The sequence below is a fragment of the Trachemys scripta genome, chromosome 24, assembly GCF_013100865.1.
Source record: "Trachemys scripta elegans isolate TJP31775 chromosome 24, CAS_Tse_1.0, whole genome shotgun sequence".
In the NCBI taxonomy this organism is placed as follows: Eukaryota; Metazoa; Chordata; order Testudines; family Emydidae; genus Trachemys; species Trachemys scripta.
Window position 1 is genome coordinate 8,447,549 of NC_048321.1, and position 26,923 is coordinate 8,474,471.

The 26,923-nt window shown below is 51.0% G+C and overlaps 1 protein-coding gene across 3 annotated transcripts; it reads left to right on the plus strand.

The window, feature by feature from the left end:
* The first annotated feature begins 9,667 nt into the window (after positions 1-9,667).
* On the plus strand, positions 9,668-23,484 carry HJV (hemojuvelin BMP co-receptor). 3 transcript variants are annotated; one of them, XM_034756821.1, is made up of 4 exons: positions 9,668-9,898; positions 19,110-19,269; positions 20,863-21,365; positions 22,571-23,484. In XM_034756821.1, exons 2-4 carry the CDS (start codon positions 19,176-19,178, stop codon positions 23,189-23,191), a joined length of 1,218 nt encoding a protein of 405 aa, XP_034612712.1. In that variant the 5' UTR covers positions 9,668-9,898; positions 19,110-19,175; the 3' UTR covers positions 23,192-23,484. The 3 variants fall into 3 exon arrangements, with proteins under 3 accessions (XP_034612712.1, XP_034612711.1, XP_034612713.1); XM_034756820.1 differs by lacking the exon at positions 9,668-9,898 and adding an exon at positions 15,165-15,358; XM_034756822.1 differs by lacking the exon at positions 9,668-9,898 and adding an exon at positions 15,463-15,594.
* Positions 23,485-26,923: the final 3,439 nt, after the last annotated feature.

Consider the following 26,923-nt stretch of genomic DNA (forward strand, 5'->3'; position numbering starts at 1 on the left):
GATATGAGGCAGTGGTCGTGGGGTTCAGACTCCAGACCAGGGGCCCGATTCTCTCTTGCCGTGGAGCCAGTGGCATTGGTGCAAAGCGTGTGTAAAACACGCCCCAGTTGATGCCCCGGAAGTTCAGGCCGTGCTGCGGGGCTGCCCAGGGGCCCTCGCTGTAGCAAACGAGAATTCTGCACCTCATTATCTAGCCCCAGGGTCTCGGGAGCTGCCAGGACTGATGCTCAGGGGGAAGAGGAGACGAGGGGAGGTCTGATTTCGAGAGCTCACGGAGAAGAGGAGCTATAGCTGCAAAGCATTCCAGGCTCGGGCCAAGAAGAGCCCCGCAGAGCTCAGGGACAGATCTTCAGCCGGTGTATCCACAGAGCCCCGCTGGTTTCTTTCCACCCGCTGAGCATCACCGATTGTCAGCTCCCCAGGAGAGACCAGCGGCAGCTTGGCTCCAGCTACATCTGTTTCCATCTTTTTTTAGACAACCTCCCGCCGCCTTTCCCTGCACCCTTCCCTCTCTGGTTCCCCCCTCCCCGGCCCCAGTTCACGTTTTAAACACATGGTGCAGCCCAGGGCTGGGCCGAGCGCCTCCCATACCCAGTTGCTAGTCCAGGAGCAGGTGCTTCTGTCTGTTGATTTATCTGTGCGGCGGCCTGAAGCTCTTCTGTGAAAATCTGCACCCACCCTCTGCTAAGAGGTGGGGAGGGGAGCGGGACAGATGAATGAACATCTGACTGGGGCTTCCTGCTTTGCTTTCCCCAGCGATGCAATCAAGAGGACTCCAGTTCTTCTCAGATCTGCTGCCCACATTCTGGAGAGGCTCACAGGAAAAGAACAGGGGGAGTTTGGGCCTCTCATCCATACGCCCCCGGACCTTTCTCCTTTCCATTCAGCCTCTCCCCGTGCCTGGAAGGACATAAGGAAAAACAGGGAGAGTTTTGTCCTTTGGATGTTCTCAAGAACTTCTCTCCCCAGACATGGGGTGGGAGTGACACCAGCTTTCCTAGGGCTTTGGAGAAGCATGGAAGAAAACGGATCGGAGCTCGTATACGGGGTAGGAAAGGTTGCGTCCTGCAGGAAGCACCAGGACCTGAGGATTCAGCCTGGCAGATGGGCCGAGGGTGGGCTTCAGCTTCATTGATTTGTTTCGGGCCAACCCTGGGGTAAAGCAGGGAGAGAGACAGCAGATTGAGACCTCTCGTTTTGAAACGCGTCTTGGTTCTTCCCATTCCTGGGCGGAAACAAGTAACTGGAGCTATTTACAAGGGGATTCCGCCTGAATTCTTCGCAGCAACCTGGGATCAGCAAGCGGCTCCAGACCCGGATGATGTTCCGAAGCCGGGGGAGGAGGGAATATTTAAAAACAATTCTTCAGAGCAGCATACACTCAGCCCCAGAGCATGTCACACTGAGAACTGAGTGAGTGGGATTCCAACCCGGGCAGGAGTTTGCAGCGTCTCTTAGGAGTCTTGGTCCAGATCTCCTGGATATCACCGGAGATTGCTTTGGCTAGGACTCTGATAAGGAAGTGAGTCCGACTAGAAAATCCTCTGCCAGTGGATTCCCCTCACTGCCCCCCTCCTCCCATCAGAATCCTGCTTTCAAAGGATCAAAAATACTAGTGGCTATTTTTAAAGTGTCAGCTTAGAACCTTCTCCTCTGGCTTTCAGGGAGGGCTTGGGTTGTGGGAGAGTTCAGCTGTTTTCTTCTCCCACCGTATCCAGTCCTGGGGGTTAACGCACTTGATTCCTCCCCCCGCCGCCCGTTTCTGGCTGGCGGATGAAATCTCGGGAATATCCGGGAACCTGGTACACGAAGCGTGCCGGAGGATTGGCCGAAGGACGCCGTAGCGGGTGGGTGTGAAGTTTGCCAAGGTAAGTCAGAGCGATGATTTCTTGTAAGATTGGATCTTTCCGTTTTGTGGGTGAATTCGGGGCTTGTAAATGTCAAGGGCTAATGCTTACAGTTCAAACAAGCTCCAGGCAAACTTTCCTGCGGTCTCCGCTGCTCTGCCAATGCACCCCGGCCCTGGTTTGCTGCTGTGCCAGTTCTGCGGGAGGGGGGGGTCCTCCCCCCGACACAGCCCTGCTGTATAGTCATGGTCTCCTGCAAAGATAGGGCAGTGCAACTCACCACCTGGCTTCCTCCTCCAACGTGGCAGATGCACCTCAGTCCGTGGTGCCCCCTTTCGTTGTAGCCCTGCTCTTTGCTTGGAACCCAGACCGAACCTTGCAGGGGCGGGGGGCCCGGATCCCCTTTTCCTCCATTTCTCTCTTCCCCATCATTTTCCTGGCAGCTGCTCCCCTTCCCACTCGCTGTCCAGCACCAGATGCGAGGCAGCAACACCTTCCTCCTGGGACTTGCAAGCCAATGACTGGAAGCGGGACTCACCCTGGATTCTCACTGATCTGCAGCCCAGCTGCGTGAGCTCTGCATCATTCAGATTAGTCTCTGAATGCGTCTGAACTGCCAAACAATTTGAGTGCGGGGGGGGGGGGCTGAGGGCAGTGTTAATCTGTGCTGGGGGGCTGAGCCCCGGCACCTCTAGGCTTGGCAGTTCATAGCCCCCCACCTCTGGGCTTGTCGCATCCAGTGTACTACCGCCGGGGCCAAGGGGACCCGTGCCCAGGGGCCCCAGCCAATCTCCCCCTGCCGGGGCCATGGCAGGGAAATAGAGCTGCTCTGATCTTGGGGCCACGGGGGGGGGGGGGGCCGGAAAGGGGGGGGGCGAAGGGGGGGGGGGGGGGGGGGGGGGGGGAGAACGGGGGCGGGGCCGTGGAAGGGGTGGGGTCACAGATGGAAAGAGTAGGGTGAGCCCACGCTCCCAGCACTGGGCCCCCCCACTTGCTCTGTCCCAGGGCTCCAGCAACTGCACAAGTGCTTACTGCCAGCTCAGAAGCCATTCCCGGCCTTCCGGGCTGAACACACGTCATGGCATCTTCCTCCCCAGCAAATTGGCCAGGAGGACTTGGGGGGGTTGGGCTTCCACTTTCCTCTGCAACATGGGGCGTGAGTCACCTCCAGGGATTCTCTCGCCTCCTCGATTCCTTGCCCCTTGCAGGGGCCTGGGGCGTTGGTGGCATCTCAGTCTGTGCTCTGCCCGTGGCACACTTCGGGCTAGAATCCCAGGCGCTGAGGTGCTTTCGTCTAACAAAAGTCACCCGCTCCACGTAGGGGTATCCGGATGAAACCGAGTAGCCGGTGATACACAGGAGGTCAGGCCAGATGCTCCAAAGGTCCCTTCTGGCCTTAACTCTATGAAATATGTGTCAGTTCGGCGTGTGATTATTTCCCAATATACCACCCCTCACAGGTGCTGGAACTGGGGGGCTGCCTCACCCCTTGGCTTGAAGTGGTTTCCATCCTATATGGGATTTACAGTTTGGTTCACTGGCTCTCACGATAAAAATGGTTCCAGCACCCTGGCCACCCCTAGGGTGGATGCAGTTATCTGGGGATAAAGGTGCCTTTTACCGGAATAGCTTATTCCCCTTCCCATATGGGACTAGCTATAAGCACCTTTATATGCTATCACTACATCCACGACAGAGGGGGTGGTACTGCTTTGATACTGTACCTACACAGACAAGCCACAGGAAATCACCCCGGCTGAGTCGGGAAGGAAACCGTGAGCTGCCCGTTCGTTCCAGCGTCATGCCAGGTCCTGTTGCATATTCTGTGCCTGGGCACAGCTGCTGGTGGAAGAGCAATACCCCAAGCCACACCTAACGTAGTAGAAAAAGTAGCCCCACTTTCTCCTGGACTGGGGAGCTTGCTTTGGGTCCACGCTGGGAGGGGCAGGGTTGCATGAGAAAATGAAGGCAGCCTCCTCCTCCCATTCCCACCCGTGGAGAGTGGGGGCGGAACACTGTCGCGTCAGAAGGCAGCAGGGACTGGTGTAAAGGTTGCACAGGAGACATGGCTGTGGAGAACTGGACCGTTGTGTGGATGTCAGCTACCTGGATGATCTCTGTCCTCCCTCCGCTTGCCCAGTCTAGGTTGCAATGCTGTGGACCTCTTCGAACCCAGGCTCTAGGGCAGACTTTTTCAAAACACCCTTCTCTGGTTTCACCTTTTCCCTGCTGGTCTCCTCTCTTCTCCCGGAAGGGTCACCTGCTTTGCTGCCTTATGACATTGAAATCGATGGGGTTTCTGGGAGGTTGGGTAGGGGATCCAGTGTAGGCTGACCTGTCTGCGCCTGGTGCATCCGGAAGCACAGCAGATGTATTTATTGCCCGAGCATCCTAGGTACCTTGAGCAGCAGTTAAAGGGTTAAAGAGATGGTCTTCCCGCACCGAACACCTTCCACTGATCAAGGCCTGCGAAAGGCTCCGTGTGCTGTTCCCTGGAGAATTTCCGCCTGCATCCCCTCCCACCCTCCGTGTAACTGATTCCCACCCAGGGCATCCCGGCATGGGCATGGCTTGGAGCTCATGGCAGGGAAGCTGAAATCAACAGATGGAGCAAATACTGGGCAGCCCAAGTCATGGCTAGGTGGGGTTTGGAGGGGAAAAAACTGCAACCCGGAGATGCAATGGAAGCTTTTACCCTGCCCTCGATGTTGCTGGGGTTGAACCGAGACAGTCGCATAAAAAATAGCATAGAGGAAAGAAGAAACTAAAAGGCACACAAGCAAGGAAGCTGAGAGATGTGTGTAGCTGGAGAGCCAATGAGAGGGGCGGGTAGAGGGGAGGATACTCCAGATAACACGAAGTGCAGAGAGAAGGGTCTTGCAGCGCTAGACAGGTCGCTTGAAGGGACAGGGGCAATGGGGACAGAGTTCTGAGAGTCGGTGCCGCAGCGGGGTTCCGTTCTAGGTTCTATCCCTGCCTCCCTCTGTGCTATTTGACAAATCACTCTCCCCCACCCCCGTGCCTCAGTTTCCCCATCGGTCGAATGGAGATATCGCTCCTTCAGCTGTCGTGTCCAGTTGGACTGTCAGCATTTCAGATCGAGGGGCTGGGTCTGCGCAGCGCCCAGCACATCGGGGCCCCGATCCCCGCTGGGGCCTCTGCAGGCTACTGCAATGCAAATACCGAGGCTAAGCAGGGGGAGTGTTGTCAAACGTCTGGGTATTCAGAAACCTTGTGACACAGCCACGCTTTGCGGATGCCGCCCTCGCCAGAGCTTGAGAAAAAGCCAGGGGCCGCCTAGGCATCAAAAGGCTTTTCCCTTCCTTTTCTAACAGCTGACAATGCCAACTCCACTGGTATCCGACACCCCAAGCTGGGTCCTTAACTTCTTAGAACCATCACCAGCAATAAAGGTTCTGGCACCGGATCTTAGCAGATGGGTCTGTTGGTGAGCAAGGGAGAATAGACTTACGCTCATTCCACTAACAGTTGCAGTGGCCCTGCCAGGCTAACGGGCTTGGGACAGCTGCCGTTAGAAAAGGGATCAGAGCTGCTGAGCAGGGAGCCAAAGTCATTTTTCTGAGCATTGAAAAGAGAAACTGGGCCGCCACAGAGCGGCACTACTACAGAGTTTACGGTAAGCTATTCTGTTCTGTGTACACTATTTAGATTCTCCAACCCTGCCCGGCACCATAGTAAGCTGAGTCCCTTTTGGGTGAATTATGGTACTAAGTGATTTAAAGTGTAGCTCCTATTGGGAGGAATTAAAAGCGTGGGATCTCTCTCTCTCTTTTCACATGCTTTGCTTCCTCCTTGAAGTCCGGCCCTGCCAGCCTCAGGTATTTGGTTAGGGTTCAAATGAAAATGCATTGAAGGGAATTTGTGCCACAGTATAAATGGCTTTGCATTGAGCAGTCAAAAAGCAATTCTGCTCTGAATCAGCTTGAAAAGGGGCTTAGCAACTGGGAGCCATCTGCAGTTTGGTGCATGATCTTTGCAAAGCCAGACCCTTTGCACAAATGCAGCAGGTACCAATCTGTCTTGCTCTGATCTACTGCTGGGACCTTAAATCTGTCTGCACTGCAGACGTGCTGGGTTTAACACTGTAAATTCATGCTACCTGCAACCATGGGGCAGTATATAGGGTCTAATGGCTCATTCCCTGGTGTTGCTGACTCCAAGCATTCAAACGTCATACATCAGGCCCTGAAAAGTCATGTTTGTTTGTTTTGTTTTAAGTAAGAAACGTGGAGGAAGTTTATTTGGTTTGGAGCTTTTAAGTGATCACTTTTTCAACTTGTCTCCGCAAGCACAAGGGCTAGAAACTTAGCTTTCGTTTTTTTCAAATGAGATTCCCCCATAACGACTTGACTGCAGGAGCTGGGACTTTAAGCAACCCCCCTCCCCCACCAGATAGCATGAACGTTAGTAATGCTGTGTTCTAACCATGTTCAATGCTGCAAATGTGGGAGATTTGGTGAGGGTTTTGTTGGTGTTTTTAAAAACCATCTTTTCTCCAATTGTTGGCTTGGCTGGAGTTACAACCTAAGATCAAAGATCTCAACGGTGTAAGGTGCTTTTTTTTTGCCTCTCCTTCCTCTTTGGGCACTGGCCAAGACTGGAGCTGCTGGGCTAATGATCTGAATCAGTGATGTGTTGTAGTGGACCCTGTCAAAGTCATGCGGCCTTGTAAGGAGAGCTGGGGTGGTTTCCTTGCAATGGACGGAATTCATCCCCTTTCTCTGTGCCTGAAATGGCTCGTTTGCTCATAGGAGCAAATCTCTGTGCCATTAGAAAGCACTATATTGGAGCAAACAGCAAGGTACCTAGTATCAGGGGGTAGCCGTGTTTGTCTACAAGGCACCTCAACACCTTACATGAAAGAAGATGAAAGGTCTACTAGGTCTTTTCACGTCCATTTCAAGTTACACATTTGGGACACTGCATTGCCCTACGAGACGGGCCTGATTCTCTGCTTGTGCTCTTGCAAATCAGGAGGTACTCTGTCTGCGTGGACGTAGAACAGGCACAAGGGGAGAAAACAAAGTTTTCTAGCAAAGTACCACCTATTTGGAGTTTGTGTCTGGCCAACAGCATTGCATCTCTGCTTATGAGACGGTCTCTTTGATAGAATGGAGAAATGAATCACAGGTTTCCCCCTCTTCTTTCTACAGCCCTGGGATGCGGTGTTTATCCCAGGCAAAATAGCTATCTTAGCGTTTTGTACAGCTGCCCATCACCGGAGCGACTGGCCACCTTCCATGTACATAGATTGGCCGTAGCAAATTCCCTGGTGAATTTAATGGAATCTCTAGCTCTTGTCCCTTAAGGGAAAATAATGGTGAGAAACCCCCTTATTAATGATACTGTCATGCCCACTAATCACCAGTCTTGTTTTGGTTTATTAAGGGGCTAGCACAGGCATAGCCAATGTACAAAACGTCTAAACCTACATACAAAACTTCACATGAATCAGCATCTGTAAAACTTCCCAGCCTGCCCCAGATAAGGTTCATTCACCACTTATTTGGTGTGTCTAGGGGTCTTCCCAGCTTCCGCATCTTCACCTTCTTTATCTTCTTGCCAGTTGAGATCAGGGTCCCATCATGTTTGTGCAGCACCCAGCGTGCCAAAGGAGACTGCCCCTGCTCGGAAGAACTTGCAGTTTAAATAGCCAAGTTGGGCCAAGGGTGGGAGGGGGAACAGAAGGGAAGGGCCTTGTCCATTGTCATAGAGCAAGTCAATGGTAGAGCTAGAAGTAGACCCACGTTGTTCTTGGTTCTAGCTGAGTATTCGATCCACTAGATCCGTGGTTCTCAACCAGGGGTCCGCATACCCCAGGGGGTACACAGAGATCTTCCAGGTGTCCTCTAGATATTTGCCTAGCTTTACAACAGGCTACATAAAAAGCACCAGCAAAGTCAGTACAAACTAAAATTTCATCCAGACAATGACTTGTTTATACTGCTCTCTATACTACACACTAAAAGGTAAGGACAATATTTATATTCCAATCAATTTATTTTATAATTATGTGGTAAAAATGAAAACGTCAGCAATTTTGCAGTACTAGTGCGCTGTGACGCTTGTGTATTTTTACGTTGGATTTTGTCAGCAAGTAGTTTTTAAGTGAGGTGGAACTTGGGGGTACGCAAGATAAATCAGACTCCTGAAAGGGGGACAGGAGTCTGGAAAGGTTGAGAGCCATTGCCCTAGATAACACTGCCTCTTACTGGTTAGCGCTGGGCAGGACCTGGATTTTAAGCAAAATTCTGCTATTTGGAAATTTCTTCCATTCTGAAAATATTGATTGTTTTTTAATTTCCTGCAAAAACAAAAATCTGAAAAAGTGTCATTTCAGGACGATATAAATGTTCCGTTCCGATGTCGACCTTTTTAAAAGTTTTTTTCCCCCCCACGTATATATGAAAACCTAATCATTCCATTCTGAAATGTCAAATCAAAATGTTCCCTTCCGAAAACGTCCAAGCCGGAAATTTTGACATTATCAAAACACCGTGTTTCATTTTTTTTTTCTAAACGGAATTTGGTTGAAGTCACCACATTTTTCTAAAGGTTTGATTTCTATGAAAACAACATTTTTTTGTGGTCAAAAAATGAATGATAGATTTCCAACCCGTTGCCTTTCACCAACCCACCCATATGCTAGTCAATCCCTCCATATACACCCCTTGGGGCTTAGTAGATACACCACTGATCTAGGATTCAGCAGCCTTGGGTTCTCTTTCACTTCCCTGCTGGGTGACCTTTGGCAAGTCACTTTGCCTACCTGTGCCTCAGTTTCCCCACCAGTAAAATGGGGCTAATGCTATTGACCCTCCTTTGTAAAGAGCTTTGAGATATATGGATGAAGAGTCATTTAGAAGAGCTATTAATTATTATTATTATATTGCATTGTGTTGTACTCCAAAGGCCAACAAATCGGAGCTCTGCTGGACCAAGGTGGGGAGGCTGTGGAATCCCCATTACTAGAGGTTGTTCAGAACAGGTTGGACAAACGCAGGGATTATCTAGATCAGGGATCGGCAACCTTTCAGAAGTGGTGTGCCGAGTCTTCATTTATTCACTCTCATTTAAGGTTTCGAGTGCCAGTCATACATTTTAACGTTTTTAGAAGGTCTCTTTCTCTGAGTCTATAATATACAACTAAACTGTTGCTGTATGTAAAGAAAATACATTTTTTAAAATGTTTAAGAAGCTTCATTTAAAGTTAAATTAAAATGCAGAGCCCCCCCCCGGACCGGTGGCCAGGACCCAGGCAGTGTGAGTGCCACAGAATCAGCTCACGTGCTCGTAGGTTGCCTACCCCTGATCTAGGTTCGTTTGGTCCCACCTAAGAGCAGGGGGCTGGACTTGATTTCTTGGTGGTCCTTCCAGCCCTACATTTCTGTGATCATATAAATACATCCCAGCTCTTGTCTCTCTCCAGTTGGGGGGCAGGGTGGGTGTGGCAGATTCATGGCATTGCCCAGGATGGGAGGTGGAGGGGAATGTCAAATTTTAACCCTCGCCACGGAAAGTCCATGTGCTCCCGGGAACATTTGCACACGTGGCCTGCTAGACCAGCTCACTGTCTCCCTAGCGAGCAGAGTGGTGGATCCCTGAAAGGCTTGGTAGCTCACTTGCCTAGTAGCGCGCTGCCTGTCTCCTGCCGGGAGCCAGCAACTATTTCTGGGGCTCCTCTCTCCGCACCATGTGCTTTGTTTTTCTTGGCTGGGTCGCAGTCGGTCTAAATTTAGTCCGATCTATTTCGACGCCTGTCCCCTGCTCGGCGTGTCTTGCAAACGGGAGCGGTGAGGGGGAAGCTGCTGCGTGAAAATGGCAACGGGGGGGATGGAGAGACATCAAGAATCCTGGCCCCGTGGTGGAGTGCTTGGAATCAGCATGGCCCCTTTCGCTGCCAGAGATGGAGCCTGTCTCCTGGACCGGACCCTCGGGGGAGCACGCATCGGGGACCGGGAATGAGCGTTGCAGAGCCAGGACTCTCTCCAGGTGGATGGCACAGGCCGCCTGGCGTAAAGATTTGGCTGGTAAGAACACCGGGCTGGTCTTCGAAAAGCAGACCTGCATGGAGGGCTGTTTTGCTATTAACCCTCGCTAATTAAACCCTATGCCCTGTGAGCTAGGTAAATCTCATCAGGGCAGGGGGAGCGGCCACAGAGGTCATGGGGTTTGCCCAAAGGATTCTGTGTCAGAGCTGAAGTGTGGGGCAGCTGGTCCAGTGCACGCTTGGGCTTTCTCCAAAGGGAGGGTGTGACAATGCGGTTCTGGCGGAACCCAACTGAGAGTGCCAACTCAGGACAAATTGCTAAAACAGGGCAGTTACAGCCCAAGGCTGGGGTTTTTCCACCTCTAAGGCAAACCAAACCAGCCAGACTAAGACTTCGGTCTCACCCCACTGGCTAACCGCAAGTCTCACAAGCAATCTCCTTAGACACTCCAGTTTCCCATTATTACCACCAGTGCCACTCGTTATGGGGACAAATGGTTATGAAAACCAATACCCCAGTAAAAGAAAAAGGTTCTCCTGATCCCAAAGGACCAAGCCCCAGACCCAGGTCAATATACAAATCAGATCTTGCCCACAAATCACACTGCTGCCAATTCTTTAGAATCTAAAATCTAAAGGTTTATTCATAAAAGGAAAAAGATAGAGATGAGAGTTAGAATTGGTTAAATGGAATCAATTACATACAGTAATGGCAAAGTTCTTGGTTCAGGCTTGCAGCAGCGATGGAATAAATTGCAGGTTCAAATCAAGTCTCTGGAATACATCCCCCGCCGGGATGGGTCCTCAGTCCTTTGTTCAGAGCTTCAGTTTGTAGCAAAGTTCCTCCAGAGGTAAGAAGCAGGATTGAAGACCTGATGGAGATGAGGCATCAGCCTTATATAGTCTTTTCCAGGTGTAAGAACACCTCTTTGTTCTTACTGTGGAAAATTACAGCAAAATGGAGTCTGGAGTCACATGGGCCAGTCCCTGCATACTTTGCTGAGTTACAAGGCGTATCTGCCTTCTCTCAATGGGTCCATTGTATAGCTGATGGTCCTTAATGGGCCATCAAGCAGGCTAGGCAGAGCTAATCTCAGCTTGTCTGGGATGTCACCCAGAAGCATAGCATAAGTTTGCCATACAGACAGTATAGAGCCAATATTCATAACTTCGACTACAAAACTGATACACACATATAGACAGCATAATCATAACCAGTAAACCATAACCTTGTCCTAGACACCCCATTTGACCCCCTTTATACAAGATTTGGGTGCCACTACAGGACCTTGGTTGCAACAATGGTCTATACGGTCCCAGTTTATGTCAATAACGTCACAGAGGGAGAGAGGGAACGGCCTTCAAGTCACCCTGATACGAAATCTCCTCTCTCCTGTTGGTCTCCCAGAGAACGTGCTCTGTCCATGCTTGGTACTGGCACTGGCTGGGAGCGGGTTGCTTGGGGAGGAGGCGGGGGCAGTATTATACCCAGGGCTTCCTAGGATGAGCTGGCGGCGGGGGCGGTTCACTAGCAAGCTGAGAGCTCAGATGCTCCTGGAGAGATCGGCGCTGTGGCTTCCCCTTCCATTCTCAAAGCAAGCCCGGGGATGTCAGCAGGGAGGCAGGGAAGGGCTCTGCTGTGTGGGGCGGGCAAGGCTGTCTGAGGGGAGGAAGGGTCTGGGCGAGGGTGGTGGAGGAAGGGGCATGCATAGGGGAATGGGGATGGGGTGGGGTTAGGGAGCATCTGTGATATGGTGGAAAAGGAAGGGGAAAGTGGTACAGAGCTGCAGTGGTGACAAATGGGGGAGCAGTGGATTCGTGGGGGGGGGGTCTGTGCTCAGGTGGGAGGGGAGGGAACATGCCGCGGGGGTGGGGCGCAAGGGGAAGCGTGGGCACGCGGGCTGTGGGGGTGGTTAGAGTTCTGTCACTTGCTGAAAGAGGAAGCAGATGGGCATGTAGACCAGCAGAGCCTTTGGCCAGGGGCGCTTTGTGTGGGGAAGGCAGCCGCAGGGCCAGCCTTCTGTGCGTGTCTGGTTCCCGGCTCCAGTGCTCTCAGCCAGAGCCCTGCACCAGCCAAGGCTGCCTGGCTTTAGCAAGGCGGGGACATGGGTGTGATGAGAAAGTGAAGCCGATCTCTCCCGCGACTTATAAAGAAGAGTTAAGAGAATGAAATCTAGTGACAGCTGCTGATCTCCTGGGGCCTTGGGGGAGCGTGTGGGGTGTGTATCAGAGCCCTGGAACTGGGAAAGTCTGCGGAAGACCTGGCCCAAGTGGACAATCTCGGTACCAATGACATCTTGAGGTAAAGGCAAACTGGGCACATGCCCAGGGCCCCAGCGGGATGTGTATAAAAGTTTATCCGGTTCCACAGCGGAGCTAAAGAAAGCGACGTTTTTAAATCAACAGAATACACGTAAAACTTTCTGTTACCCCCCTGTCGTGTTTTGCTTCTCAATAAAATTTGAAAGGAAAGAGTGACTCTTTATTTCCTACTGCAATGGAGTGGGGGCCCCCCATTTACATTGGGCACGGGATGGGAGTCTCCGAAGCCAGTAAGACGGCCCTGCGTATGGCCCCATAGCAGTGGAATCGGACCACTGGTTCACCTCGGATTCCTCACGTCACCTGTGAAGCCATGGAAACCTTCCACCCAATGGGCAGGTAGGTAAAGGTGGGTGAGATTTCCACGGGTGGGATGTGGATGGACATGTCTAGCTAGCTGGCTGCCCCTCATAGAAGATTAGGGTTAGAAGGGACCTCAGGAGGTCATCTAGTCCAATCCCCTGCTCAAAGCAGGACCAACACCAACTAAATCAACCCAGCCAGGGCTTTGTCAAAAAACCTCTAAGCATAGAGATTCCACCACCTCCCTAGGTAACCCATTCCAGTGCTTCACTATTCTCCTAGTGATCTAGTGTTTCCTAATATCCAACCTGGACCTCCCCCACTGCAACTTGAGACCATTGCTCCTTGTTCTGTCATCTGCCACCACTGAGAACAGGTGAGCTCCATCCTCTTTGGATCCCCCCCGTCAGGTACTTGAAGGCTGCTATCAAATCCCCCCTCACTCTTCTCTTCTGCAAACTAAATAACCCCAGTTCCCCCAACCCCCTAATCATTTTCGTTGCCCTCCGCTGGACTCTCTCCAATTTGTCCACATCCCTTCTGTAGTGGGGGGACCAAAACTGGACGCAATACTCCAGGTGTGGCCTCACCAGTGCCAAATAGAGGGGAATAATCACTTCCCTCGAGCTGCTGGCAATGCTCCTACGAATACAGCCGAATATGCCGTTGGCCTTCTTGGCAACGAGGGCCCACTGCTGACTCATATCCAGCTTCTCGTCCACTGTATTCCCCAGGTCCTCATCCCTAACACTACTTGAACCTCTGCCAATGCTGGGTGGGGTGGGAGAGACAGATGTCAGCTTCCGCTCCCCATCTCCTCCTCCACCAGGCCTTCCAGGCCTTTTACAGCTGGACCAGCCTGGAGCTCTCCAGCTACACATTGACCAGCTGTTTTCTCTGCAAATGGTCGCAGTGGGGACAAGGCGGCTACTGGCTTCTCTCTGATGGTTCATGCGCTGGGCAGCTTCGTGAGGCGAGCGCAGCATGCAGGCATTGCTTTGCTACAGCCATTCTGCTCCGGGCACCTTGGATGTTACCTATTATAGGGAGGTGGCATGAACAACGGAGCTAGCAGCATCACACTGTAAACCCTTTGGCACTCCTGGAGAACTATTCAGAAAGAGATCTCAAAGCACCTTATAAACTCAGAGTTAAGTTTCCCCACGCCCGCCCCCCCAGAAAGTTGGATCAGTATCTTTATGCCCAGGTTACAGAAAGGAAAACTGAGGCCTGGGGGATTACTTGGAAGGCTGGCTAGATGCAGAGGTTTAATCCTAGACAAAGAGGAGGCTGGCTTTCACACTTGGATGAGGAGGCTGGAGGACCATTCCTACTCATGGCCTAGGACTGTTCCCCTGGATATTAAGCCTTTAACTCACAGTTTGACCATTGTGGCAGAGGAAGGAGTAGAAACCAGAGTCTTTGCTCTCCCTGCCCCCCGCCCCAACCTGCCCCTGCTCTAACCACTAGACCACACTCCCTCCAGGTCATCCCACATTTGAGCAGCCTCCTCCTCATGCACATGAAATGCCCTCCAGTTCTCATGTGCTTATAGATTCTGCAAATCTCATTGGAGACAGGGGCCGGATTCTGATCTCAGCGTAAATCCAGTATCATGCTGTGGAAGTCAACGGTGTTTTAGTGGTTGGAGTCAGATCAGAACTTGCTCTCAGCCATTGAAAGCGAAATTCCAGTAACGCCTTGAGCAGACGCAGCAGGTACATTCAACAACGTTCTCTCTCACGTTCAGTTTATGACCATTACACCTGGGGGGGGTGGTGGTAACATACCACCCCAAAAAGTGCAGGCTCGGTTATTAGTGGAACAGTTTACCCAGGAAACATGGAGGCCATGAAGAAGATCATGGTCAGCTCTTGATGGCAGGGCCTGGTTCTTACTGTGTGTTTGCACCACAGCCAGCATCACAGAGCCTCAGTCAAGGTTGGGGCGTCTCGGTGTTACCAGAATACAAATCATTGGCGTTTTATTACTGTGCTCTTACTTGAGTTCCATTCTTCATGAGATCACAGGCCTCTGAGCCTGGCTACTTGATATGATGAGAAGGATGTTTGGAGGGGACAGATCTTTGCCCTTCTTCTAGCACTTTTCTTCTAGACACGCTAACCCTCACATGCCCTGTGACGTCTCTTACCCCCTTCTTGTAGCTGGGGAAGTGGAGGTGATTAGCCTGAAGCCACACAGCAAATTAGCAGTAGACATGGGAATAGAACTCTCACTCGCTGTTCTCTAGCCACTAGACCCAATTCCTTTCCTGAGCTGAGAAGAGCACCCAAGAGTCCTGGCTCCTAGTCCCCCCCCTTGCTCTGACCACTAGACTCCACCCACTCCATGTGCATTCTGTTGGATTCTCACGGGCCCCCAGGTCCTGCCAAGATGGTCTCACTTCACGTGTCTTGAGATCAGATCTCCATCTCTGAAAGTCTCCACGTCGAGATGCTTTAGCCTAATGCAACCTGTTGGGCTCCACAGTGGGGTAACTGGATGTCACACTAGCTGATCTTCCAGCCTTCAGCTCTATGAATCAGAAGCTTTCCTTACTGGGAGGTTCTTGGGGGAGGGGTGATGGCAAGACCTGGGCCCCATCACGTGGGCTGATCATGTGGCTGTTGGCTACTTTTTGGTGGGGAGCGCTGGGTTGATCATTAGCTCCTGCAGCGAACCCAGAGGGAGCTGGCAGATGCTCCCGGGTTGTTTATCGGCTTAGTCAAACACCCCAAAGTTCAAGCACAATTGCAACAGGCAGAGCTGGAGAAAGCGAATGCAAACGGCTGGACAAGTTGAGCGAAGGAGGCAGAGGAGAATGAACCATCTGCTCGTATTCCTTTGGACCCAGCACTCGTCCTGAGTGTCAGAGGTACAAAGGGAGGCGACCGCGTTAGTGTCTCTAATGGGACAGGGCAGGGGGGTGGCAGGGCCAGTTCCTAGGGCTGTGAGACAAGAGGACCACCATGTAAGAGCCCACTGACTGAACCAAGCCATTAGGAGTCCGGATGCTAGACCAATGCTGCTGAACCGAGAGGGTCCGTCTGCTCTTGGGAGATTGCTGCTCTGTCTGTCTCTCATCCTGGCAGGAAGGGATCCTGTTGCAGAGTGAGTGAGTGTGTGTGTGCGCGCACAAGCGTGCCTAAAAGAGACTTCTACCTGCTTTTGTAGGGGCGATAGATGAGCCCCAGTTGGAAAACTGGGGCAGTTAATTAGATCTTAACCCCCGATAGCCGATCAACCCCGTGATCGCTCAGAGACCACCAGGTCAGGCGTAGGGAGCAGGGATCTTTTCCCTTCAGTTTTCACACCTGATCAGAGGCATGATCATTCCACCGAAGACTCTTCTAGACGGCTTTCCTTAGAGCTGGGAAAGGTACTGGCCCCCCTGTACTGTACTCCCTAAAGACCGCCTCCCATCTCACCCTCTGCCTTCCCGCTCAGGGTCCAGGCCCATTGGCAGAGCAGCGTGGTGGTGGCAGTGTAGATAGATTCCACCAGCCGGTGTCTGGGGAAAATCTTCTGCAGTGCTTGTGTGCTGCCTGTGGCCTGCGGCTCTCCGTGACCAGTAAAGGAGAGGGTGTGGCTAGCGTACCACGCCAGGACTCGGGAGAGCTGGGTTCTGTATTCCTGACTCTGCAGTTGGCTTGATGCACCTCTCTGTGCCTGTGTCTCCCCCCACACACACACATTTGTAAAATAGGGGAAAACGCTACCTGCCTCTACATAAAACGGTTGTGGGATTGATGGATGTAAACCACCTCAGAGTGATGAGGACTTCACAAGGAGGTGCATGCACCCCATAATGACCAGAAATAGACATTAGAATCAGTCTACAGGTGTCCAGGACTGGAGACAGAACTTTCTCCGGGGATGGTCTGAGATTGTGCTATGAATTCCCTCAGCAACCCAGGACTATCACACACCTCACCCCTCTCCTGCTCCACATTTAAGGCGTATTTCTTGGACCTGGCCGCCTCTAATCCAAACACACAGCGATGGGTATCTGCACATGCTTCTCCCTCTGGGGGGAGGGCGAGAGAACTAACCTCACGGGAATGACGTGTAGTCACATTGCTTCCTGCCCTACTGGAAGGTGCGCAGATACTACGGCAATGAGCGTGGTATAAAAACCTATCGAGAATAGGATTTCAGAACCAGTATGCATAAGCCTATAGAAATCTAATCCTGGGTATACACGTGCTCCCTCCTCCATTGCAATTGCATTAGATAGTTCTTGCTCTAGGACAGGTGTTGGCCAGAAGGACAGAGCGTATGTTGTTAATGAATGCTAAGGAGTTGCTGTTTTATTTTTTCCTTGGGCCAGATTCAAACCAATCTCCCCCCCCCCCATTTCCCCCTCAGCCATTAATCTAACTTTATTTTTCCTGGCAGCAAATGCCTGGGACGGCCAGCTGGGGGTGGGAAATGTTCTAGCCACGGCTATGGTCCATCCAGCACAAATAATGGCCTGCCACTGAGTAGTTGTGACCCTATTGTCTCCAGAATCCTCTTCCCTTCCCAGAAACTTTTATTTCATTTTCAGGAACTTGCAAATACTGCCAGTGCGAGCTGCTCCCAGAAGGGAGCAGAGTTCAAACGGTCACAGGCAGCTGGGCCAGTCAAAATTAAATGTGTGAACCTCTCAAGTGAAATAAAAGAACCTTTATTTACACATGCAGTATCTGTGCCTGTCACCACCCCAAGTACATCCCAGTTCCTGACGGGCCCACAGATGCATGGATCATGTGCAGTGATCGGCACCCTGCAGTCTGTTCCTTAAATCTAGCAGCAGGGTGGAGAAATTGCTAGCTAGGAGTCTAGCTGTTAGCTAAAAGACCATGTGCATCCCCCCCACCCCCAAGGAATTTAGAGTGTTCCGTCTCCCAGCCCAATGCATGAGACACACGGTTAGACTGTTAGCAGGGTGTTCATGGTGCGTTCCTCCACATCAGAGAGAGAGAGAGAGAGAGAGAGAGAGAGATTGATCCCGGTGAAGTCAGACTCAAAGACATAAATGCAAGACTATAACCGCTATATCTAGATTTTTGTATTGGCAGCCAGCATAATCCATTTCAGGTTCCTACCCCCAGTAGCCCCTAAAACCCAGCTTCTTTCCGAAGTAAGAGCAGTGCAAACCTGCAGGGCTTCCCTTTGAATGGAAAATGAGAGGGGAAAAAAATCCCTTTGTTTCTAGAGAAATTCTCCCCTTAATTTTCCACGTGTGCGTGTGACCGAGATGTTGTGAATCTGGAAAGTCCGCCTGGTTCTGGCTACTACCTCGCTTATTTATGTGTACGTGGAGTCAATTTAGTGTAGAGGTCAACGGAGTGAAACTTACATAATAGATCCCTGCAGGTAATTTAGCCGTTGGAATAATGGTACCCAGGGACGTGGTGGGTACTCCATCGCTTGAGATCTTTAAATCACGACTGGATGCCTTTCTTTCTGAAAGATGCATTATAGCTCAAACAAAAGTGATGGGCTTGATGCAGAAGTTACCGGGTGAGGTTCTCGGGCCTGGGTGATGCAGGAGCTCAGACTAGCTGATCACAGTGGACTCTTCTAGCCTTTAAAAAAAAATATATATATATATATATCTACAATTCTGTGCTTCATTCCTTCTGTTTTCACAATGAGCTTTTCACCAGCTGGAGTCACAGCTGACAGCTGTTAGTAACGCATTCCTCTGTGCACCAGCAAAAATGGCACAGGCTGTACCTAACCTCGCGTAGGGGTCTGCTGCAAACAGCTGTCTGCAGATCCAGATCCTCTGGATGTGAGAAAGAGGTCGGGCTCAGTGTCCAGTGGGGCTTGATAATGGAGCAGTTACCCTTTCGACTGGGAGCCGAGTGACAGTCTAGCCCCAGTCACTAATGATCCAGTCTTGTCTGCTGTCTGGTTTGGTGGCCTACACAAAATGAGTTTGGTGGGTCTCAGTCCACTTTCCAGCAGCCCACTGTCCCCGCCACAAAAGTCAGGATCCCAGTTTTGGTGCCTGTTGAGGTTAATTTAGGCATAGAGGTCAAGGACTGAATGGACTATGGAGAATGAATTCCCCTCTCAGCCCCAGCCCCTTCAATGTATGCTAGATAGCAGCCAGCCCCTTTCTGCCCTCTCTTGCCACACGCGCCATATCTGTAATTCTCTTTGATACCATATTTCTGTTTGAAAACATCCGAATTTCAATACAACTTGACAACTGTATCACGCACTTTGATAGTGGCGAGTTTCTGCCGAAGGATCCCAATGCACTTCGAACTACATAAATGCAGCCACTTCTGGGGTGGGACATCAGAGAACATTAGTGCACAGAACACTGGGATGGGGAGGAGAAGGCAGTTTGGACCAAGGATAATCCCATCTCACATGCCAGAGCGTCACTAATGTTCACACTCAGCAGACAGGACCTTCTTATTAAGCTGTCTTCACACAAAGTAACTTGTAGATGTCTCTCTCTCCGTGGGAAAGATGAAGAGGGTAGTTGAGCCTGCTGGATTTTGAACCTGCAGTTCTTGGGATTCTGGCTATTTCAAGCGTGAAGCTAAGGGCACCGAGCCATCCTGTCCAGCAGCTCATGTTAGTTTATTTAACCCAGATCCCTGTCTCTGCTTTGCTTCCAGGGGAGCTGGTGAAAGAAAAGACGAAACGGGGGGTGCCTCATCCCCAGAGGCTCTGGATGGATTGGAATGGGGAAGTCAGCCTGCAGTACGAGCCCACAGCAACTGGAAGGCACCTGCTTCATCCTCAGAGCACTCTTCCTCCTCCTTTTCTGCGGGCATGGTAAGGTGCTGAACATGCAGAGATGCCAGGGGTCGGCTGCATGCCAGCAGTGGGAATGTGAGCAGCATGCACCTGCCAAAGGCAGGGGGGTTGCTGAAATAGAGGGGTGGGCATCTGCTAGTGTGGTGGCAGTTCCCATCGCGAAGACGAAGTGGTGGCAGAAGTGTGATGGCTCATTGCATCATTAAAAACAGCAACGGCCCGGAAGGTTATCAGCGATGAAAAGGTCCTGCCAGGTCATCTTGGGAGCTTTGCCCCCAAATTCAGTAGGACCAGGGTTTTGCCCTTAGGCTTTCTCCTTCCCCTCACTAGTGTGGGATTGCTTCCAGACCCTCTGGGAATCTGTAGCATCGACATCTTCCCGCTCCTGCAGTCTCTTACCCAGCGGCTCCCTTCCTGCTCTCAGGACATGCTTGAGATCTGGCTTATTTTGCAATGCCCAGTGCACCTCTGCGCCCCATTTTCCATTCACTTGTGCGAGCGTTAGCCTTTGGGGAAACTCCAGATCCAAGAGGACACCACAGTGCTGGTGGTCAGCCGGAGAATATGGTGCCATCTCTCGCACTGTGCTGAGGCAGTGCTGAGCCAGGGGAGAGTGGCCCTACTGAATTACCAACACCATTTCCTGCAGCACCCCAGTGGTTACTTACGTGGTCTCCCACCCCAACCAGGCCCAGCCCTGCATATCTGGGGAGATCTCGCATACTCACTGATCTCTAAGGCAGTGTAGTAATACAGCCTGGGAGGACAGAACATTAGAACACTCTGTTGCCCCCTTTAGCCCAAGCAGTTAGCCAAGATTTGGGCCCTTTCAGGGTTGTTTCCGTTAGGCCGAGAAATCTGTGATAGGAGTTGGAGAGATTCTTGGTGTGATCTTGTTTATTTACCAAAAAAAAATACAGAGTCCTCGTTCCTTGAGCGCAGGAGAAAGAAGCAGCAGGCAGTTTTCTTGCTCAGAAATCCCCGTGTCTGCCCCTCCAGCGAGCCCTGTGCCCAAGAAGCTCACAAGAAATTCTTCCGTCGAGCTAGCTAACGCCTCTTGGAGTGATGGATTTACTGCAGCTGCTGTGGCGTTTCTAGTGTAGACACAGCCTCAGACTCACACCACAACTGCTTCTCCTGGCTTTCAGCCGCTAACATGCACAGGAGGCAGCCTACCATCCTAATCACTGTGTTTGCAGTCAGGGAAACCCCTCGACCCATAGGGTTCAGGCTTGGTCTACACTACAAACTTATGTCAGTGTAACTATGAAGCTCTCCTATTGGTGTAGATAGTATCTTCACTAAGTGCGACAACGATGCTGTAAGTGGAGACAAGCCCTTAGCTCTGACCCGCCATGTACCTTGGGTGGGGGTGTCCCTCCATTGTTGGTCACTCATTACAAACGGGTTTAATTGCTCCCTCCAGTGAGGCACAAAGAGAGTGCTTGGCACAGCCATTGACTTTAATGAGGTCTGCGACTGTCCTGGCATCCAAGGCCTCCTGGATGGTAGCGATTAGCCCCTTTCAGCAGAGCTGGCGGAACGGTGTAACACTGACATCAGACGTGATGCCGTACGCTCTGTCTCGCCCTCCCCCCCGCCCCCCCACAGCTTGCTGCCAATGTAAGATCCTGCGCTGCAACGCCGACTACGTGGCCGCCACCCTCAACCTGCGCGGCTCCAACAAGGACGTGGCTTACTGCAACGCCCTGCGCTCCTACTCCCACTGCACCCGCAAGACGGCCCGGACCTGCCGGGGCGACCTGGTCTACCACTCTGCCGTCCACGGCATCGAGGACCTCATGATCCAACACAACTGCTCCAAGGAAGGCCCCACCTCGCCGCCCCGGCCCCGCCCGCCGGCCCCCAACCACCAGGGCTTTGAGTCCCTGGACATCTGCAACTACGAGAAGAGCTTCCTCTACAAGCATGGCCAGCCCCCCACCTACCAGCACTGCGCGGCCTTCGGGGACCCCCACGTCCGCACCTTCCATGATGAGTTCCACACCTGCCGCGTGGAGGGCTCCTGGCCTCTCCTGGACAATAACTACTTGTTTGTGCAGGCAACTAGCTACCCGGTGGCAAAGAGTTCCAATGCGACAGCCACCGGCAAGGTAACGTCACAGCCTGGGGCTTTGGGCGGCTGCCGTTGCATTCACGGTGCGAGAGGGATGGAGGCTCAGAATCAAATGTAAGAACCATTCCTGCAGTGACAGAACTGCTCTCCCGTTGCTGCTGGGCATGGGAAGGGGGCGGGCTAGATTAGATGAGCAGATCTCAAACGGCGGTTCATGGACCACTTGCTGGTTGTCCATCTGCACCTAGCTGCTCACATGGGGCTGGCCCCTGCTCCTGAACATCCAGCTGCTTAAATTGCATTCAGAGACGTTAAGAAAAATACATTAAGTACTTTCCTAATGGGACTTTTCACGTGCCACATAGGGCATGGTAGGCAGCCCTAAGGGTGGGGCTTATGCAATTAGGAATGGGAGTGACACTTGGGGTCAAGAGACCATCCTTTCAGCGGTCGCCAGGTGAACAGTGGGAGGGGCTCACTCTGCCCTATGAGGTGCTCCAGGTGTGGGTCCAGCCTGGTATAGTGGAAACCCTGTATTTGGATGTACAGCAGGGGTTCTCAAACTGGGGGTCAGGACCCCTCAGGGGATCACGAGGTTATTACATGGGGGGGGGGGGGTTGCGAGCTGTCAACCTCCATCCTAAACCCTGCTTCACCTCCAGCATTTATAATGGTGTTAAATATATAAAAAAGTGGTTTTAATTTATAATTTGGGGGGGGGGTCGCACACAGAGCTTGCTGTGTGAAAGGGGTCGCCGGAACAAACGTTTGAGAACCACTGCTGTACTATGAGTCCTAAGAAAGATGATGGGCCGCATGGTAACTTCCTGATCTCTTATTACAACGTCAGCCAAGGGCAGGGCCCTACTGCGCTGGGTGGTGCACAGGCAGACACAGTTTCCCAGTCCCCAAAAGAGCTCACAATTTAAACAGCCAAGACAAATGGACATTGGGTGGAAGGGGAAGCAGTTTGCCCAAGGTCCGGCAGCAGGTGAGTGGCAGAACTAGGAACAGAACCCAGGAGTTCTGAGTCTCAGTCCAGTTCTCTGGATGTTGGACCAGTAGTTCTGTACCTTGACCTGCCTCCCATCTATCAATATGGGAAGGGCAGGGTGGTTGTTTGATCTCCTGACATATCTAGGAGGGTCACGATCCCTTCCTCTTTCCCCTCTCCCCACCACAGTTAACCGGAACTAGACCGGGGTGTGGATCCAGCCTTGCTGTTTTCTTTTTGCCCTGCAGCTCACGATCATATTTAAGAACATGAAGGAATGCATCGACCAGAAGGTCTACCAGGCCGAAATAGACAACCTGCCGGCTGCCTTTGAGGATGGCTCGGTGAACGGTGGCGAGAGGCCGGGGGGGAGCAGCCTGACCATCCAGGAACGTGCGCCCGGGCAGCACGTGGAGATCCGGGCTGCCTACATCGGCACCACCATCGCCGTACGCCAGGCAGGCCGGCAGCTATCCTTCTCCATCCGGGCAGCCAAGGAGGTGGCGCAGGCCTTCACCGAAGAGCAGGACCTGCAACTCTGTGTGGGCGGCTGCCCGCCCAGCCAGCGCATCTCCCGCAGCGAATGTCACCACACTGGGATTGCCGCTGAGACAGCGCGACTGCTGTGCAAGGAGAAGCTGCCGGTGGAGGACGTCTACTTCCAGTCGTGCGTCTTTGATGTGGTAACCTCGGGCGATGCCAATTTCACCCTGGCCGCACGTGGTGCTCTGGAGGACGCAAAGATGTTCCACCCAGATGCTGAGAAACTGCACATCTTCCAGACTGGGGCAGGCTGCCGTCTCATCTCCTTACCCTTCCTCCTTGTCATCGTCACCTCTAACCTCTTGGCTATTCAGTTGTGCTTTTAACACTCCTTGCCCATCAGGTACCAGGGCTACAAGAACCTGTAGCTGCACTGTGACATACAGACAGGAGTGAGGTGGACATCAGCTGAAAGGAAGCGGTGCTCTATCTAGAATCTGCTATCATGGGGGTGGAACCAAACTGGCGAAAGGCCCTGGTCTTCGAGAAAAGACCTGGAAATAGCAGCTCATGCTTCCTATTCTCAAACACGCTGCGGACTGGATTAGTTGGGTTTTGTTCTGCTCCTGAATGTTAGTGGAATTTTCCCATCGTGGGTTCTGATTTTTTTTTTTTTTTTTTTTTTAAATAACAGTGGGGAGTCTGCTACCACATGGGAAAAAGCCATGCAGGGACTTAACTTCTATTGTCTCTCTTTTTTTCTGAAACCCGGAGTGCGCTTCTGCCCAGCTTGTTGGAGGCACACAAGAAGGGGTCCTGCAAATTCCCTATCTTGCTTTTTCTCTACCCAACATGCACTTCAGTTCCAACATAGTTGTAGCAGACTCTTGCTCAGGAACCTACTAGAGTTAGAAATGATGGAATCCAGGTTGGGGTCAAAGCTTTTGGATGGCAAAACTTGTTGATTTGTAGCTTCAGACATTCTTGTGAGAGCTGCTGTGGAAACCACATTGGAATGAAGTAGAAAGCAGCAAGATGGTAACCAGAATGTCTTGTTCAAGGTTTGAGATTCCTTGAACCACTTGGGCTAGGAACAAATATTTTCTCCTGTATTTTCATTGTTTAGACTATTGGTATAATGCTAACTTGTAGCCCATCTGTCTGCAAAATGTCAAATCTCTGAAGTTTCACTTTAAAATTGTCATCTAAGCGTTGCGATTTTTCTCTTTTTGGCACTAATCTAGGACTGAATATAGCAAGTCCCAGTCTTTGGACCAGTGTTGAGTTTCAACAATACAGTATAGAGAAAAATCCATCCACTTTCCCCCTTTTTTAGCCCAAGCTTTAATCTGTTATTCTGTCTCCCATAGCCCCACAAAAACCCAACCAAAACCACTGGCTTGATTTCAAGAGTAAGATTAGTAATGTGATAAACCCCAGAAGCAGCAAAGGCCAAAGCTATCAGATTGCATCAGTGACTAAGTAAAATATTAAGGAATGTACATAAATGTTGCCGTGAGACTGAAGTTAAATGTTTAATATATTTGAGGTTTTAAGAGAAGTGTATAGAGTTCTATTTGTTAACAAATATTTTCCGTATACAAAGACTTTTTTAAAAATAAAAATAAAAAAAAGAGGATTCATCCGCTAAACAACTTTGCAATTCTTGTCCTGCTGAACTGTGAGAGGAATGACAGAGTTTTGATCCTACAAAGATGGCATTTGTAGAAGAGAACAGTCATTGGGGGAAGTCTGGTAGGATTTGCAAACATTGTTGCATGAAAGAATTTTTAAAATAGTGTGAGGGAAGGCTTATCAAACCGTAAAAAGAAGGTTCATTTTTATGGCTCGTGTTTCAAGCCATCTTTGGTTTATTTGTCTAGTCCTGCTTTTTCCTGGCTCTGATCAAAGTCACAGTAAAAGGTATAGTCTAGGGAGCTTCTAAAGTACTTCTCCCTCACACACTGTCCCCCATGTGGTGTCTACTATAAGAGTTTCTCTGTTTCTTGTACATTGGCATCATTGATCCATGAACGTTTGACATTAAAGGTGTCTATTTTTGAAGTCCTCATTTCCTGTCATCTGTCTCTTATTTCCCTGGTTGGCGTGCAACAGGTGAAGATAATTATATCTTGTATTCCACCCCATCGCTCCTTTCATTCCAAAGCCCTTCATGATCTAAATATACACACAGGGCATTGGGGGTGGAAGGGAACAGCAGTGGATACTCTCACACTCCACCTACAACCAAGCTCCACCCACTTGTGATACCAAAATGGGGACACCACTTGCAATAGATTGTGTGGATCTTCATAATATGATCATTGCTCATCTTCCTTGCCCCCAGTAAAACACTCAACATCAGAATGAGGTGCCAGTGTTAACATGCCTCAGAAATGGATGAGGCCCTTCACGCCTCGGAGCGGTTGTTTCAGGCTCTCTGCAGATGCAGGCAGGCATTCCTGCCATGGTTGACATTTTCAAGGTTCTCTTTGCAAATATAAGGGCCAGAAACTTATTTTATTTATTTAAAATGAAAATTTAGATTCTGGAACACCTTTCACTGGGCTACTGTGACCCAGCCCAATTAGGTCCCTATAGATACGGAATTTACTTCACCCATTATTAAAATGCATCCACCTCGGGAATGGAATGCAGCAGCTGTTTGACAGCACACAGCAATGCTGCCCAACTGCCAGGAAACAAAGAACAACACAGTATCCAAGTGCCAGGGGCAGTTTTAGGGATGCAGAATATAATTACCCAGTAGAATTTGGTATACAGCAGATACAGCAGCTAATGAACCTATTACTGGGGAAAGTGGCAATGGCTCATTTAGTGACTGCGGGTGATCAGGTCCTCAGTTTAACATCTTGGCTCCTCCAGACCAAGTGGAATCTGGTTCCCAACTCTGGCCTCTTTGCACCTCTCCAGTGGCATAATGGGGTAGAATGGCCCTCTGGGAACAGCGACCCATGCAGAGGCAACCCTGTGCTGCCCTTAGCATATGGGCATGACAAGGGAGTAGTGCCAGAGACTCTGGCCCACTCTGCGTCCCTTAGCACTGCGCTGAGGCATTGGGGCTCTGTACTGAGAGGGAATACACCATGCACCAGCTACTGCACCAATACTGCCCCGGTCTGCAGCCCCCTGGCTTTGAGAGACTCTCATCCAAGTACTATCCAGTGCCAATCCTGCATATCTCAACCTTTCCCTCCCTGCCTGAGAGAGACAAACTACAGAGCAATCAAACGTCCAGATGGCACAAAATACTTGCCCACCAGTGCCCAGTGCCTTGATCTGGTTTTGTTTACCTCTGCTGTATTTAGGGTGACCAGATATCCTGATTTTATAGGGACAGTCCCGATTTTTGGGGCTTTTTCTTATATAGGTACCTATTACCCACCACCCCCGTCCCGATTTTTCACTCTTGCTATCTGGTCATCCTAGCTGTATTGAACCATTTTCTGAGACCTGATCTTTGGCCTGTTACTTTACCAGCAGATGTCACTCTTTGATAAGAAATAGCATGGATTCAAAGGCTACTGTAGTTGAAATGCTCTCCCCCACCCCTTCCCCCAGTCCTGTTATTTCAGTGAGCTTTCAATCATAGTACTAAAATACACTCCAAAATGCAGTACGCCTGCCAATTATCACCCAGTTTAGAGCTGATCTTCAGCGGGGAGGGGCAGAGGGGTGGTATTAGGGGCCATCACCTCGCCCTGTCACATCTTAATTGTGCACTTCACATTTTCACGGCATCATTCATCCAAAGCAAGTATTTAAGGCTTCCACCCCACAGCTCTCAGAGGTGAGCAAATTTCACCCCCGTTCCACAGAGAGGTAAAAATCAAGGTGAAGTGACCTGCCTAAAGCTAGCCAGGGAGTTAGTGGTATTGCTGAGAATCAAACCCAGGAGTCCTGACCCCTCGGTCACAATCTGCCTCCCACAGCAGGTAATAGAACCCAGGAGTCCTGGTCCACTGATCTACCCACTAGCCCACAATCTCTCCCAGCATACAACACAGAACTCAGGGAGTCCTGACCCTCATTCACCTGCTCTAACTATTAGGAATTCTTTCTCTCCTATGCAGCATACAATTGGGAAATTATCATCT